Source organism: Malaclemys terrapin, chromosome 10, assembly GCF_027887155.1.
Source record: "Malaclemys terrapin pileata isolate rMalTer1 chromosome 10, rMalTer1.hap1, whole genome shotgun sequence".
NCBI classification, from domain to species: Eukaryota; Metazoa; Chordata; order Testudines; family Emydidae; genus Malaclemys; species Malaclemys terrapin.
The window spans coordinates 16,241,100-16,257,855 of record NC_071514.1 but is presented as its reverse complement, the minus strand read 5'-3'; the positions used below and the strand labels follow the sequence as shown (position 1 = coordinate 16,257,855).

Sequence of the window (16,756 nt, the reverse complement as noted above, 5' to 3'; positions counted from 1 at the left end):
AACAAATGCCAAGAGAAAACATTAATTTTCATGATGTTGTCTGGCTACTTACAATTCCACTTGGCTGCCTGGCTACCTGTTCTATTTGCATTGCACTGCTCACACTTTAGTATCATAGCTACGGAAAAGCTCTGAGAAAGGGATACTTAGGAAACGTACTTTGCTTTTCTTCAAACATGCTAGAAGTCAGACACGCTTCCATTGCAATGTTTAAAATTTTCTGTCAGACGTGGCATGCCAAAGCATCTGATTCTGAAGCACCTCTGTCTGAATGTGTGTCTACAGTCATTTAAATTCCTGAACGTCTACCTCCCATATCCCCCTGGGTAAAGTCTATCAATATATCCCTAGGCTACATCCATTCTCCTGGGATGTTTTTGAAAGATAGCACAGTCAAAGCAGATGGGTCTCATACAACTGTTCATTATAGTCATGTCTTTTGATGTCTGGGCGGTCAAGACATATCTGCCCATCTTCTGGGTTGGAAGATTCTTTGTTCTCATGTAGTTCCTGTGTTCGGACACAATCTATCTATAGGCTCCAAACACATTATATACTCCCTCTTGCGATACCCATGAACATCACCACACAAATATAAGGTTCTTCAAAAATCTATTCCCCCTCTCAAGAAGCGCCCATTCTTATCTCGACATGTGAGAAAGCCACATGCATAAATCCTTGAGCACTGAGACAGAGCACACCACAGGGACTTATGGACATGCAACCACAGGGCCTTTGGTGAATTTTTAAGATGGAAAACCAACTGAAGTCAACTGAACTTTAGGGCATTTTTAAGTCTCTTTTGTTCTGCTCATTAGCTGGGGCCGAGGATCTGGCCCTGCTCCTGTATTCCTTGTATAGCCAAATCTTCCATTGGACTCCTCACTTGTTCTTAGCAGTGATAGTGAATGTTTTAAAATTTTGCCTATTTCTTTCCTGCATGTAGGTAGGCACAAAAATAATAGTTTATTTCAGGTTTTGTCTCCATTGTACCATCATTTTTACAAACAAATAAAGAAAAAAAAAAGTGGCATAGAACAGCACTGAATTTATCCAGCTGCTTTAAACTCCCATATAACATAACAATTCTCCAATAAATGATTAAGGGCTTTGAAGAAATCCCAAGGGGAAGAATTCTAACACTGATCTCATGAATAAGCACCGACAGGAAAATATTGGCCAGGATAAAGATGATGAAATTCCATAGTCACCCCACTAAACAGGTGAGACAATTGCCAGAGGGCAAAAAAAGAAACAAGAGAGATTTGAATGCAGAAATAAAAAGTACTGTTTAAACCTGTACAAAGTAATAGGAATAAACCTGGGAGAAGAAATCAGGAAGAACATTACAAAACTTTACCAAGAAAACCCTTGAGTAAGAAACCCAGCACTAAGAACAAAAACTACAGAGGAAAAAGGTTAACTGAAGATCTAGAAAAAGACAGGAAGGACTTGACAGGGACAAGATAAATAATTACAGAAAAGTGAAAGGCAGAGACAAAAAACCACGAGGAGGCATAGGGTGAGCACACTGCCCCGACTGGTACTGCTGCGGGGGAAAAAGTCTGTGTCTCTGGTGTGCTAGGCATGAACACCTGAGAAGAACATATGTCTGCAATTGCTAGAAGAAGAAATATAGCTTCTTCGGGTTTTGGTATGACTTACATCTTATGATGAGACTTGGAAACAAACAAATAGGCAAAACAATAAATCAAGACCAAGGACATCTCTAAGACTGTGAATAATTAGCATGGCAATGTGCCAGCAATTTCACAAGGAGGAAGGGTGGAAGACAGGCCATGCTTATAGTGGAACGAACACCATGAATACATGCTCCATTATAATACAACTTAAGGCATTTAAGACAGAGTAACAAGTTAACAGTTTGCTTGTTATCTAAACCAGAATTGGGATGTTTGGTAATACAGGACCAAAGTTCCACCCTTGGTTGCACAAGTTCCACTGAAGTCAATGGTAGTGTGTGTGTGTGTGTGTGTGTGTGTGTGTGTGTGTGTGTGTGTGTGTGTGTGTGTGTGTGTGTGTGTGTGTGTGTGTGTGTGTGTGTGTGTGTGTGTGTGTGTGTGTGTAATAAAAGAAGAATGGAACCTCGTCCTACAGGGGAAACAATGAGGCTTTGATGACGAAACAACAGATGATCCCAGAGTGGACCATCAGATCCCAAACCCCATGAACTCTCTCAAAAGCTTGGCTCTGGATCCAAATTGTGTGGCTTGGGCCCATCTCTCAATGTGACATACACAACTGACTTTAAAACAGAAATAAACTAAACAAATAAGGTCCAAAGCAGTGGTTCTCAACCAGTGGTCCGGGGCCCCCCGGGGGGGAGGGGACGCGAGCAGGTTTCAGGGGGGCTGCCAAGCAGGGCTGGCGTTACACTTGTTAGGGCCCAGCGCAGAAAGTCAAAGCCCTGCCACACAGGACTGCAGCTTGGGGCTCTGAGCCCCACCACCTGGGGCTGAAACCAAAGCCTGAGCGACTTAGCTTTGCAATGCCCCCTGTGGCATGGGGCCCTGGGCAATTGCCCTGTTGGCTACCCCTTAATGCCAGCCCTGACTTTTATATGCAGAAAACCAGTTTTTGTGGCACAGCTGGGCCGTGGAATTTTTATAGCATGTGGTGGGGCTGGGGGGAGGCTCAGAAAGAAAAAGGTTGAGAACCCCTGGTCTAAAGAACCTTTCCTCTCATAGCTGCATTGTGATCATGTTATGTCTTGTCCATGATTTGACAGTCCGGGTCTAATTCAGAAGAAATGTTATGTTTCTTGAGATCTGGCTAAGCCATTCAGCTGACGCTTAGCTGGGCCACATGCAATTATTTTCTGCAGTTTTACAGCAGGGTAGGTCATGTAATGCCTCAGGAAGGAAGGAGGAGATTCTATGCAAATAAATGCTGCAGCCCATAGTGGAATCCTAATCCTCACGCATTAGGATTTGTTTGTTTATTAGTAGTCTGTAGCCTGACTTTGCTAACAAGAGTTATCCTCAAAGAAATCTGGTGTTTACTCCATCTGGCTGCTGACAACCATTTGAGGCGGGAGAATTGCTCTAATCTGATTTTTTCAAAAAGTTCTATTTTAAATGGATCCACTGGATCCCTGGTTACATAGACAGAACACAAGGAAGAGACACAAACTTCAGTAATGCCCAGGATAATAAAACCTATTCATCCTACTGACTATGTCCAGAACAATAAAACCTATTCATCCTACTGAAAGCTCAGGGTTAATGTTTTACTTAAAATAAATCCTTTTGTAGTTTCAATCCAATAAACCATATCCTTTTATCAACAAATGTTCTACCACCACACCCACTGTAAAGAATACAGAACTTGGTGTTGGTGTCCATTCTGAACGGTTTCCTACTAGATATTAGATAGCTGTCCTCTGGAACCTTTTGATACAGAACTCTATTTGTTGTTCTTGGCCTTGAGAACATATCATTCTGCCTTAATTTTCCCACCCCGATGAATGAATTTATCTTCTCTAGGAAGTAAAGGCTCTGAGATGGATGCTGGCAATCAACCAACAACTGTAAATCCCTCTCACTCTGCTATGCACCAACCTGCTTTTGACAGCATCAGCAATTTAAGAATGTCAACTTTAAAGAGGAGTTTTAAACAAAGGTTGCTGGAAAGAATAGTCACTATTTGAATAAAAAAAAAATTCTTAAGGCTAAACTATCAATAACAAAACAAACTGTAACGATCTATTGCTCTGCAATCTGAAATAAGCAAACATTAACTTTGTAATAATATATAAAGCATGAAAGTCTTTGGTGGGAAAAACTTGAACTGCCTTAAAACAGTGCACACAAACACGATAACACAAGAGGATTCAAAGCTAATGTTTAACCTCTATTAAAAAACAAAAAAATCATCAGAAATGAAAACCATCTGGTGTACGGTTAAATTGTTTAATTCAGTCTTTTAGTCACTGATGCAAATAGCCTGGATTGCATGGCTACTGTACTAAATATAAATATTCAAAGAAGGAATACTCCACCAAAATAGAAGCAAAATGATTTAGTGGATTGAACCTGGGATGCAAAGCCTGGAACTCCACACTTTTAGTCTCTGGCTCTTCCAACAGCTTGCTGTGTGACCCTGAACAAGACACTTAAGCCTTGATCCATCAAAATACTTAAAACTAATGAACAACTATAAGCACATGAATAGTTCCAATGGAGTCAATGGCAGAATTCCCACGGACTTCAATGGGGCAGTATCAGGAGGCCCTTATGGCCTGATCTAACTCCCACTGAAGGCACTGAGTGCCTATTCATTAACTTCCATTGCAGCTAGATTGGCTGTCTTGGGGTATGTTTACACTGCAGTCAGGATGTGTGACTGTTTACAGTATATGTAGACATACCCAAGCTAGCTTTCATCTAGCTCGCTTGCTAAAAATAGCAGTGAAGCTGTGCCAACGCAAGTGGCAGCATGGGCTAGCCATCCAAGAATGTACCCAGGGTCCTGGGCAGGCTTGTACTTAGGTGGCTAGCCCATGATGCTGAAACTTCGCAGCTGTTTTTAGCAAGCGCGCTAAATCAAAGCTAGCCCAGGTATATATCTACACATGCTGCAATCACACTCCTGATTGCAGCACAGACATAATCTCTGAGTTGCAGATTCACAGTCTATAAAATGGGAATAGTATTGTATGAATTATCTTCCTCATACAGCTTTTATGGGGCTTAGTTTTGTGCCATGCTTTAAATAGATAATTGTCTATATACATCCACTGCTAACCTGAATCCAGACTGAGAACCACTTCCATATGTTATGTGCCTTTTATTACTTTCTTCTGTATTTCATTTCTTAAAATGATTTATACAGGGCCAAATTCATAGCTGGGTAAAACTGGGACTGCTCCACTGAAGTTTATGGAGTGGGTAAAATTCCCATTGACATTATTGGGAGCGGAGTTAGGCCAGCCCTGAGTGTATCTGAAAATTCCTTTCTCTGGATGTATATGTGCCTGTATCTGTTTCTGATTTGCTGTTTTAGTACTTTCCTCTTAAATATTTGGTTTAAAAAAACATGGGAATGGAGCCAGTTTCAACTCAAAAAACCATATTCTTGCTGAAGACAACCAATCCCTTGTGGCTCCCATTGACTTCAGTGGGCTCTATGCAGGCATATCCGGAGCCACACTATGGCTCTAAATATGCCCTGAATATTCATTTATATTTTAGAAATAAGAATGAAAAGAACATTTAAAACAATGCGATTTTTCTGAAAATGTAGCCCCTTGAAGATGTGTGTATAATCCAGTTTAAACTACTGGATTTACAGAGATTAATATTAATAGGAATTAACCCATGCACCCTCTACTCCTAGATATCAGAACTGACCCCTGGTATTGAGAAACGAACGTTAGGTTCTGCATAAAAACTAGAAAAAAACATAAATGTAGGACAGTACCTGTTGGAAACTCTCTCTCAAATGGCTTTGATCTTCCGGATGGCAGAATTCTAAAATGTCTTTTCCCAGAAGATCCTAGAAAAGCACAATATAAAACCGTAAAAATACAAACCTGTGTGCTGATCCTACAAGGCGTTAGTTTAGAGAGTAATCCTTGCTCACACACGTAGTCACATTACCTTCAATTGGACTACTCACCTGAGTGAGGGTTTGCAGGATTGATGCCCTACATTGCATTTGGGCTGTTGCAAAGACATATGCATTTCCTTTAAAAACAGTTTCAAGTGAATTTTTAATGCTCGTTAAAAGGTGCCAGGTGGATAGCCCTGAGGACACTGAAATCCTCTATGAATCCAACAACATTCACTTTAATATACTGTTTTGTCTGAAGAATTTACAGTAACGCTAATTCAAATCAATATGAAAAGGAAAGTAAAATGATCAGGTAAGGACAAAATGTCTTGCCTGCGAACTACAATTGTTTAGATATGGAAACTGTAGTTTTCTTTGAGATTAAAAGATAACATGCTGTTATCTATGAGAAAGCCATCACAGAGCTCATTTAGTATTCAATTATATTACCTTAAAATTTATTCAAAGGAGCAGACATGAGCCTCAAGGAAAATAAGCTTCATAATGGAAGTCTGCTTGTTGTTCGATAAACTGGTAGAGAAGTTAAAATCGACAAATGTAAATCTCTCAAAGCAGAATTTATATTGCTTTAATGTCTTAATTTGAAAGATATAATTTGAAAGCTGCCTGGGATTTGAACCAGTTCAGTGCTAAAAAAAACACGGAATCCAAAAAGGATACAATGATATCCCCTGTAATTCATAGAATCATAGAATATCAGGGTTGGAAGGGACCTCAGGAGGTCATCTAGTCCAACCCCCTGCTCAAAGCAGGACCAATCCCCAACTAAATCATCTGATAATAATTAAGGGGAAAGCTCTTAATTTTAACGATGTGTGAACAGTATGGCAAAATAAATAACAACATGAGAATACGAACAGCTGGAGATCAACTGAACTGTTGCATCTTTTGGAAGTTATGTTTTTATTTGCAAACACATATAGAGAATTTCCTTAATTAGTTCTTACCAATCTCTCAGTTTTAAAACTAGGAACTGACCTGTGGTTGGTAGCCAATCACACTGATACATCTTGGATCAACAAATGTGATTATTCCGTCAGAGTTGTGTCTAGACAAGAACTCGGTAGGAACAGACATTCCATTCATGTCCATGCACACAGGTGAGCTAGTTACCTAGGACAAACAATCAGATAAACATAATTTTGAAAAGGAACAGTCACCATAAGTAGAGGTTGCTTTTTCATTTGAAACAGCAAAATCTGTTAGTTTATTGACAACTATTTAAAGGGTTCATAAATAAAACAAGGACATGAATAAAATGAAACTGAAATGGCTTCAGTCTAGTCCACAGCACAAAAACATCGCTCCATTACATGCACCCTGGACTTACAGAACAATATGAAAACAAGCCTAAAAATGCCTCACAAAGAAGGTTCTAACAGCTAACTCAAGAAAGTTCCCAAAGAACCGTGACACAGTTCTCTCCCATTGGGCTCTTAAGGTATGTCTACACTGCAAGAGGTGTTATTATAGCACAGGTATGCCTCCCCGTGCTACAATCACACCTTCACTTGCAACACAGACCTAACGTTAAGGGCATAATGCTAACACAGCAGATATCACCGTTAAAAGAAAAACGGATTTTCTGTACATTTTCATCAAGGTTCTTCAGAAAGAATGAAGCATTTCCAGGTTCCTACTTCAGATCTATGCAGCCAGCCAAGTTAATCTACTTCTATCCATTTCTACGTGGGCTAAGAGCGAGAACTGTCTTTACTGTGACTTTCTCTTTCATCCTAAACAACCAGGTCTGTTAAAGAGGCACAAGCAATCTGTACAAAATTTCTTTTTGATCTCTGCTCTGTAGCACAATAGCATAAAAACGCCAGTTAATAGAGCAGGGAGGTGATTAGCTGTCACTTTATGGCTTACTATTTGGAGTGCACAGTTTTAAAATTTGTACACCTTGATTCCTTTGTGATTAAACTTATCCACCGAGCCACTGCTTGCCTGCCCTTGCCTTCACTCACTGAGGGCCTGCTGGCTATTCTCTTATGGAACAGATGTTTTGACGCTCCACGAGTTATTAATGGGATTTCTGGGCAAGCGTCTATTTTGGCATCTGTAACATCTGCAAACTCCATAATTTCTTTCTGTCCACCACTTGAGTATTTTATCTTTGAATGCAAGTGTGATTAAGTGAAAAATGTCACAGCAATGCCACAAAAATATTGTATCGCACAGGAGACACTATCTGCAGAAGTGATAACATTTCCACTATGATGCTCATCTGAACAGATATTGGTTTGGCAGCTACACTCCAATGACACTGTCATTCTGCCATTAAGAGGGAACAATGCCATCCTAACAGATGGGCATGAGTGAAGGCCAACAAAAACCATGCATTAGGATCAAACGTTTTTACTAATGGCATGATTCCCAGACAGGAACATAAAAACGGCTTCCTTATTATGATTGAAAAGGTTCACCGCTGCTGCTCCAGCTCCAAACTCTGATCCACTAGGACTCCATTAGCAAGGGATGAAGGGAGCGAAAATACAGGACACACAGATTGCCTCAAATTTGGATATATTGATCAAATGAGATCTAAAAACCTATTTACACTACTTTCAATGGACTTCTGCGCATGGATCTGCCATACAATATCTCAGCAATATTAAGTGATTATGTGTGTAGAATAAAGTTATGCTTTGAAAAGCATTTAACTACTTAGAGCCTCTTGACTGCATTAATTTTATTGTTTTCAAATGAGCTTTTGCAACTACAGGTTTTCCAGCCAGTTAATTACCCTTTTAAATCAGCAACTAGAGAAAATCTATTCACAACAGTTTCCACCCTCTGACGTTTCCCTTGTCAGGTACCCAGGAAACTTCCAGAAAGAATCATTTCTACAGTCCATCCAATTCCAAGTGAGTCACTTGGCTGGGCACAGACATCATAGTCTTGCGCTTTTTGTGGCATGGTACAGACACTAATCTTCTAACCAGAGCCTGTCAGAATCTTATATAAAACTGTACAACAACATTGACTAATGTTTTCAGCAGCAGTGGATGTAATAAAAGAGCGTTTTTACCTGAAGCCTCCCTATTGCCACAAGGCAATATTTGCTACCTTGTCCCACTTCTGCATCTTCTTCTGGTATAGTCATTCCTAAAATAAACAACACCATCACCACCATTGTTACTGCTAGGAAAGGTGAATAAACAGAATCACTTGCCTGTTTTTATAGATGCTTTCAATTTTACAAACTAGTCACTATCTTCTGGCTTCAATTAGACAAAGGGAAACACATACGCAACGGTCACTAGACTCTGATGCTGGCAATAATATTTTGATTAATATTTCTTTTCAGATTATTACTGCAAGATGTAATTTATGCATTTTTCTTTGGTATAGTATACACCAAATATCAGCTTTAAAAGAAAGGTACAATGTGGATTACACACCAACTTCAACATTTAGACTGGTTACCTGCCTTTGCATTAAATGGATTAGTTTCCTTTATTATAAAATATTCAGCATGCTTTGTTATGCTGAAAGGAAATAGCAGATTGAAAAACATGGGTATTTCATTAAACTCTATTTGTTTTCAGTTTTTCAATGGGATTAACTATTACAGACATGAATAATATCAAAGCACATGTGTAGGCTATTTTCCACTCGTGTTACACAAATAGAAATGCTCTTTACATGAGTGTTGTTTAGATATTATTTGGTTAAGCCTTTAGTAAGTAGATTTCTCAATCTAAGTTTTGAGTTATCCACTTCCTATGATACATTTAGGAAAAACTCTTCTATTGGTAACATTGTTGATTTATTTTAAGCTATTTCCAAGCTCTTTTCCCAATGTTTATTGGAATTAAGACACAACAGAGAATGAATCATTTTAAAAAGCAGCTTAATGTGTTAGTGAAGTTACCTGCAAAGTAAGCTACCAGTTATGAAGCAACAATCATATTCAGAGATTATCCTCATGACATTTATGCTTCCTAATAAAAGTCAATCACACTGCATGCAACCTTGAACTGTTTTTAACATGATGCATATGAAAAAACCCTAAAAACACTGGTAATTTTAGTGATGAGGTTTCCCAGATAAACAGTTCATACTAATAAGCAGTGTTATTTGACCACACAGTTTCTGAACATTGGCACAGAAAGTATTTTCCACTTTCCCACAGTTATAGGACATAGTAAACTGTAAATGAATATGCAAGATAATAATGAGTATTTTGTGCAATATACAGGGCCGGCTCCAGGCACCAGCCCACCAAGCATCTGCTTGGGGCGGCGCCTGGAGGGGGGCGGCGCGGCGGGGCGCTCCGGCCCGAGAGTGGTGCCGCGACTGGGCTCGCCGCCCTCCCCGCGGCGCTCCCGCCGCCGGGGAGAGCGGCGCCGCAGCGGGCTCGCCGCCCTCCCCCCGGCGCTCTGGACGGTCGAGGAGAGCGGAGAGCCGCGGCGGGCTCGCCGCCCTCCCCCCAGCACTCTGGCCGCCGGGGGCTCTCGGCCCTCCCCCCGGCACTCCGGCCGGTCGGGGAGAGCGGAGAGCCGCGGCCGGGGCCGCCGGGGAGAGTGGAGAGCCCCGGCCGGGCTCGCCGCCCTGCTCCCGGCGCTCTGGCCGCCGGGGAGAGTGGAGAGCCGCGGCGGGCTCGCCGCCCTCCCCTCAGCGCTTTGGCTGGTCGGGGATTGCGGGCCCGCGGCTGGGCTCGGCGCCCTCCCCTCAGCGCTTTGGCTGGTCGGGGATTGCGGGCCCGCGGCTGGGCTCGGCGCCCTCCCCTGCTGCGCTGGGGGGGGGGAGGGGAGGGGCGGTATTCTTCGCTATGAGCAATGAACAAAATGACAAGTGACTGAGTATATTGCCAGAGCCGGCTCTGGCAATATACTCAGTCACTTGTCATTTTGTTCGTTGCTCATAGCGAAGAATACATTCTGAGGCCCACATTCTGACTCTCGGGTAATTATAATTAGCTCTGATTTCACCTGTAGATTTCAAAGGGACTTTACAATGGAGAAAAAGATTTATTGTCTTCCTTCTACAGATGGTGAATGTGAGGCCCAAAGGTACACAAGCTAAAGAGACAAGGTGGGTGAGGTAATATTTTTTATTGGACCAACATCTGTTGGTGACAGGGAGAGCGTGAGAGAACTGTGTAGCTCAAAAGCTTGTCTCTCTCACCAGCAGGAATTGGTCCAATAAAAGACATGATCTTGTCCACCTTGTGGCTCTAATATCTCGGAACTGACATGGCTACAACACTACATACAAGAAGTTAAAAGCAGAGCTGGGAATAAAACCCGCGTCTCCTACCCAATGTGGCGCCCTTCCTCTTAATGCATTCACAGATCCTAATTTAGCCCTTAATGAGCTTCTTTACATGTAAAGCTCTTTGATGTTCCTGAATAAAAGCCATACACATCCTTTGACCCATGCTCAGGAGTTCTATGCACAGACCAAGCTAGTATACGAACTTAAGGGAACACTTTAAAGGAATCACACATTAAATAGAGAGTTTTAAAACACATCGAGTTCCATTTGTCCATACTATTTTTCAAATGAAGAGTTTATTTTGCAGACTTGGAAAACGCGGTCCCTGGATAATTCAGGATTTGATTCTCATTTTACTAAGGATCCTTACACAACTCTGGCAGGGTAAAGAACTCTTAACGTGAACATAAGTTACATTTACACCTACTTCAAGGCCCCTTTACACTCTCTTACTAACATTAAGACCCCTTTGAATCCCGAATCAGGCTCATACAACAGTTAAGTTAAAAAGTAATACCTTTAGCAGAACAAATAGGACTACAATCTATAACAAATATAATTACAATCTCTGTTCTATTACAACTACACATCCCACGCTGCCTGAAGAATATTCATCTCCATACATCAATGAAAGACATTAACACACGTCTGCACCAAGGATAAAATAAAGCACCAATATGAAAACAGAGCTACTGAGGCATGGTGTAGGGTTTTTGGTTTTGTTTTCACTGCTGTGTTTATGCACAGTGGAAGTCTTTCTCAAGTACTGAATTTAGTCGTCATCTGATGGCATAAAGCAGTTTAAAAACACACACAGGGACAAAGTCTGGCTACCTGTTATGAAAATGGAGGTAACTGTATCCTGAAAAAGAAGGACCAAGCACATGTACTTAAAGCTTTATACACGGACAAATACAATTCTGGAGTCAGGCTATTAGTAAAGGCCAGGGTCCAAAAACATATTAAAAAAACTCTTTTGCATGGAAACACTATTTTCTCACAGAGGCCAAAAGTAGTCCTCTTGGGGATTGTGTGCAACTTGCAGGAGATGTTAAGCAGAATCCATTATCCCTTCCCCCATAATGCTGTGAACAATAATCTGAAAATAGAATTGTATACAGGAAAAACAAATGTAAAAGTCACGATGGACAATGAAAGAAATAGAAATAGCAGGAGAAGCATATACATTGGTCTCAACGATTATTATTAATACAACAATATCACTTATTTTGAGCTGCACGCCCCCCCACCCCCCTCCCGCCAATACTTTTAAAAATATGAGGCACCTCTGCCTTGAGATGTTTATGGGATTAATTTTCAGAGACGCTGAGGACCTGCTTTCCCCCACTGACTTCAATTTAAAGGTGTTTGACTCCTCTGATATTTTTTGGCCTAAATATGTATTTAAGCTCTTAAATTTAGGCAGTCAGGTTGGATAATGTTGGCTGAAGACGCTCATTTTTATAATGGTGTTTTCAATCTAAAAATAACATTTTTAAGGTATTTCCCCTCAGTTTCAATGAGCTTTCTTATAGTTTCCTTAAAGACACAGTATACCACGAAAGAAGGCAAAAGCTATGCAGCTGGATGGTTTCCATTTCTCATAATCTTTTTGCTGATGTGTTCAATAACACTTTCCCTTTTTTGGAACTTGGTTCACGTCCACGACTGCCCAAATAAACCCAAGGCAACATAAACAATCTCCAAAATTAAACCTAGCAAAGGAATATCATTCCTGACTGAGCTCAGTGTTGGCAAGGGGAGCTGTTGTTCTAATATTCACTTTTTTTTGTTTTGTTTTGTTTGCGAGGTGGATTACATTAAGTCCATGCAACACAGTGAAAAATGTATTAGCTGGGTTATCCCACAAGACACACTATGCATAAAAATCTAGCTGCCTGGAATTAATCAGTACATGACCCAGTGAATTGCTAACCCTTCCCAAAGCTTCTAGAGCAAAAAATATGCCAAAATGATTACCTGCTCGCCTGCTCAAAGTAAGTTAGGTGCTATTATTGGTAGGATTCCATGCAGTATATTTTTGTTCTGGATGGAAATTGTTTTCCTTATTTCTTGCTGATGGTTATAAAGATGCTATTTTACACTGATGTGAATGTGCGTAGGGGATCTGTACTTCCCCTATAATACATTCCCTATTAAATGTACTCAGATTTCATAAGAATAGGTAAGCCAGATCTATGCACCGGTCCCATCACTACTTCATCTAACTCTTAACACAACGTGATTTGTTAGAATCTGCAGTTGCCTAAAAATTAGTAATTCCAAAAGCGTTCCAAAAATTTGTACCCAGGAGAAAGGCTATAAAACTGGCCTATTAATAACATCAACAGAATAAACACACATTATTCACATTCTTACATGAAGCCATTAGAAAACTTTATTTCTCAACACCAAAACACATGCTACTACTAATAAACAAATGTAGCACTACAATTGAACCAATTAACATCAACAACTTACAAAGCTAAACATGAAAATAAATCACAAATAGAACACTGTGCAATCAGAGGCTATGTTGAATTTAACAGTATCACTGTGTGCTAAGAAGCAGTTTCCCATAAGGTAAAGGCATGTGTTTAAGCGGACATAAGGAAGTGACTTTTTAAACAGTCCCTGATTAGTTTCCAACTTGGTCCTAACAACAGAATGCCATTATCTCCTGTCCTTCTGCAACCCCACAACCCTGTACTCCATGTGTCTGTATAGATGCAGAATAATGACTTGTGAATTTGTGATTTCACTATATCAGCGATTCTCAAACTTCATTGCACCATGACCCCCTTCTGACAACAAAAATTACTACAGGACCCCAGGATGGGGGACCGAAGCCTGAGCCCGCCCAAGCCCCGCCACCCCGGGGGTGGGCAAAACCAAAGCCCTACCTCCCCAGGCCGGGGGGCCAAAGCCAAAGGGCTTCAGCCCCAGGCTGAGGGCCTGTAACCTGATCCCTGCTGCCTAGGGCTGAAGCCCTCGGGCTTGGGTTTTGGCCCTGGGCCTCAGCAAGTCTATACCAGCCCTAGTGACCCCATTAAAATGGGGTTGTGACCTACTTTGGGGTCCTGACCCACAGTTTGAGAATCACTACACTATATTAAACTGAAAAATAGATATTTTATGATTGTTTACAACAGTGGAATTAAAACATACACAATATACCATTGCATTATTTTATACCTCCATTATAATAATAACATTATTATTACCTGTACAGTACCATTCATGTGCATGGCACTTTAAAAGATAATATCTCTTAAATAGGTGTATGCAGGAATCTAAGTCCTCAAAAAATCAAAAAGGACCAAAAAAAATTTCAGTGGGTCTTAACATTGTGGGGGATGGGGGAAAAGAGTACTTGTGAAAAATTCCGAAGACGAGTGAGTCACTTTTTAACAAACATTAACAATTACAGTGCTGTAAAGAGTATTCAAACTATTTTTTGTTTTGTTTTGTTAAAAGGAACAGTTTTGCACAAACTTTTCAATTCAAGCCAAAACTTTAAAATAACCTAACTACTTTGGCATTTTGTGGCTAAGTAGTTACTGTAAGTCTGACTTGGAAGACTAGAAATGAATCAATAATTGCAAGACAAAAAGCTAAAGACAAAACCAAAACAACCTGCCCCAAAAAACATCACCCAAAAGAAATACAGAATTCTGTATTATTTGAAACTTTGTTTACTAGGATTTTCAATCTTTAAGTGCCCTAAGGTACCCATCTATCTGACCCTTCTGATGACAATGACTTCCCTGCAGTTTCCCTTTGGAAAAAACATTGGTCTTGGATTTGATTTATTCTTTACAAAACCAGTAACATGCTGACATACTGTAGTTTCTCTCAACTAAATATTTTCCATCCACTGCTATGTGATGAATAAAACGATTAGGAAAACATCACGTGGACTGCATAAAACTAATTTCCTTCCAGGAATATGATGCTTTAATTGAAAAAAGGCAAATGCTTGTTTTAAATTAAATTTAAAAATAATAGATTGGAAAAAAATAGAATTGGTATATTTTGTACATTTGGTTATTGGTTACAACACTTCTCATGCAATCAGAAGCACAGGTTCTTATAGCCAGTTGGCAGCAGACAAAACAAATGTAGGATCAAAGTCTGGAATGGATACTCAGCTAGTTTCAAATAGTGAGTCTTTTCCCCATATTGAAAATATTTCAGAACTGAATTTCATTATTTAATAGAAAGTACATCACATACAATAAGCAAATAATATAACTCCCTGGAAAAGAGAGTCTGGATTTTCCAAAACCAACTTTTTCATTTAGTTTTTGACAAATGAATAGTTTTGAGAAATTTACCCCCTGTGCAGACAGTCTGCACAAGACCAATATACCACTTGCTCCTAAAAACAGATCTACATTTCCCCTACAGTTACTTACCCAGAAGCAAAGCCTGATGGCCAGGTTATGTACTTTGGGTTGTTGGGTGCTGCACTACCCCATGGGGAGCCCTAGTTAGGACTATCATGTACCCCCTACTCCCGGAGAGCATATGGAGTTTGCAAGCTGCCCCACACCTTGGGACTATACAGCCTGCATCTCCTAATGTGTCTGGCCACCTTTCCAAGAGAGGGTGGGTGTAGGGCCACAGCTTTGCCTTCTCCTGGAGGTGCCCACATGCAAGGACTACGGAAGTCCCCAGCTCTTGTGTGGGGTACTTCCTGTTCTCTCCCCACACCTATGTAAGGGCAAGGGACAGTCTGACCCTGAGAGAATATGGAAGTCTAACTGTTCTTTGAAAGTAAAAAAAAAAAAAGGGGGGTCTGACCGACTATCTAGGCACAGGGGGAATTTTTATTATTATTTATATTTCATAATTATTATTATTATAATTATTTCATGTTGGCAATCAACACTTGGAGCTCAGTCCTGCAGTCCTTATTGAGATAAAGCACCCCATTAACTTGAGTGGCGAGTTTTGCTCGAATGAAGACTGAAGAACCAGGTCTCGGTGTTAGAGAACTTAGGAGTCAAAATGTGATTCTTTGTTCCATGCTTCACTCCCTAATAACATAGTTCAATAGGGCGCAGGTGTACCGGTGGTGCAAGGGAAGACCTTTCATATTCTTTTAGGCTCTGACAGGTAATTAAATATTAGTTTCCCTTTCAATAAGTAAAGGTCCACATCATCATTTATATTCCGAGGACCAAATTCTCTGCTAGAAGTCAACAGAATTAAACCAGAAGAGAATTTCGTCCTGTATTTTTAATAGAGGGATCCACATCTAACACCCTCCCGCCATTCCCTACCAAATGTAGTCAAACTTAGCACTAATTAGCAATATCAGGGATATTCTCAGAAGGAGGACTGAATGAGCCTCGGAGGCTAAACTAATTGGTCCTCCAGGCCTAGGCTGAGGCACGTTAACAGGACAGTGCCAGAGAACCCTGTCCTACTGTTGCTCATGTTGTACTCATTGTGTGGCTAAAGAGAGTAGTAATGTGTTCATAGAATCATAGAATATCAGGGTTGGAAGGGACCTCAGGAGATCATCTAGTCCAACCTGCTGCTCAAAGCAGGACCAATCCCCAGACAGATTTTTGCCCCAGATCCCTAAATGGCCCCCTCAAGGATTGAACTCACAACCCTGGGTTTAGCAGGCCAATGCTCAAATCACTGAGCTCTCCCTCCCCCCATCAACTATCCCTCCCCCTGTTGCCAACATACTATCCAGGGATTTCTGAAAATAATAATGAATAATAATAATAATAATAATAATAATTTCTTCCCCCTTGTCCCGTGATAAACCCCAGGAGTGCAGGTATTTCCAGACAAGGGGGGTGAAAACCTTTCAATTATTTTCTCATTAAAACTAAAATGCTTTTTCATAACCAGAACCCAGAAGAGAGGCAATGCCAGTGGGCAAACAAATCTATATTAAGTATGTTTGCAAGAA

The 16,756-nt window shown here is 40.6% G+C and overlaps 1 protein-coding gene across 3 annotated transcripts in view; it reads right to left on the bottom strand.

Annotated features, from left to right (window-relative positions):
• Positions 1 to 16,756, bottom strand: part of ARNT2 (aryl hydrocarbon receptor nuclear translocator 2) — a 142,833-nt gene that overhangs the window by 37,984 nt on the left and 88,093 nt on the right. For all 3 annotated transcript variants that reach the window (XM_054041731.1, XM_054041732.1, XM_054041733.1), the window contains exons 9-11: positions 8,630 to 8,706; positions 6,574 to 6,708; positions 5,443 to 5,517 (exon numbers count right to left, since the gene is read on the bottom strand). In XM_054041731.1, the coding sequence (XP_053897706.1) occupies positions 5,443 to 5,517; positions 6,574 to 6,708; positions 8,630 to 8,706 (287 nt within the window). The remainder of the gene's footprint in view (positions 1 to 5,442; positions 5,518 to 6,573; positions 6,709 to 8,629; positions 8,707 to 16,756) is intronic.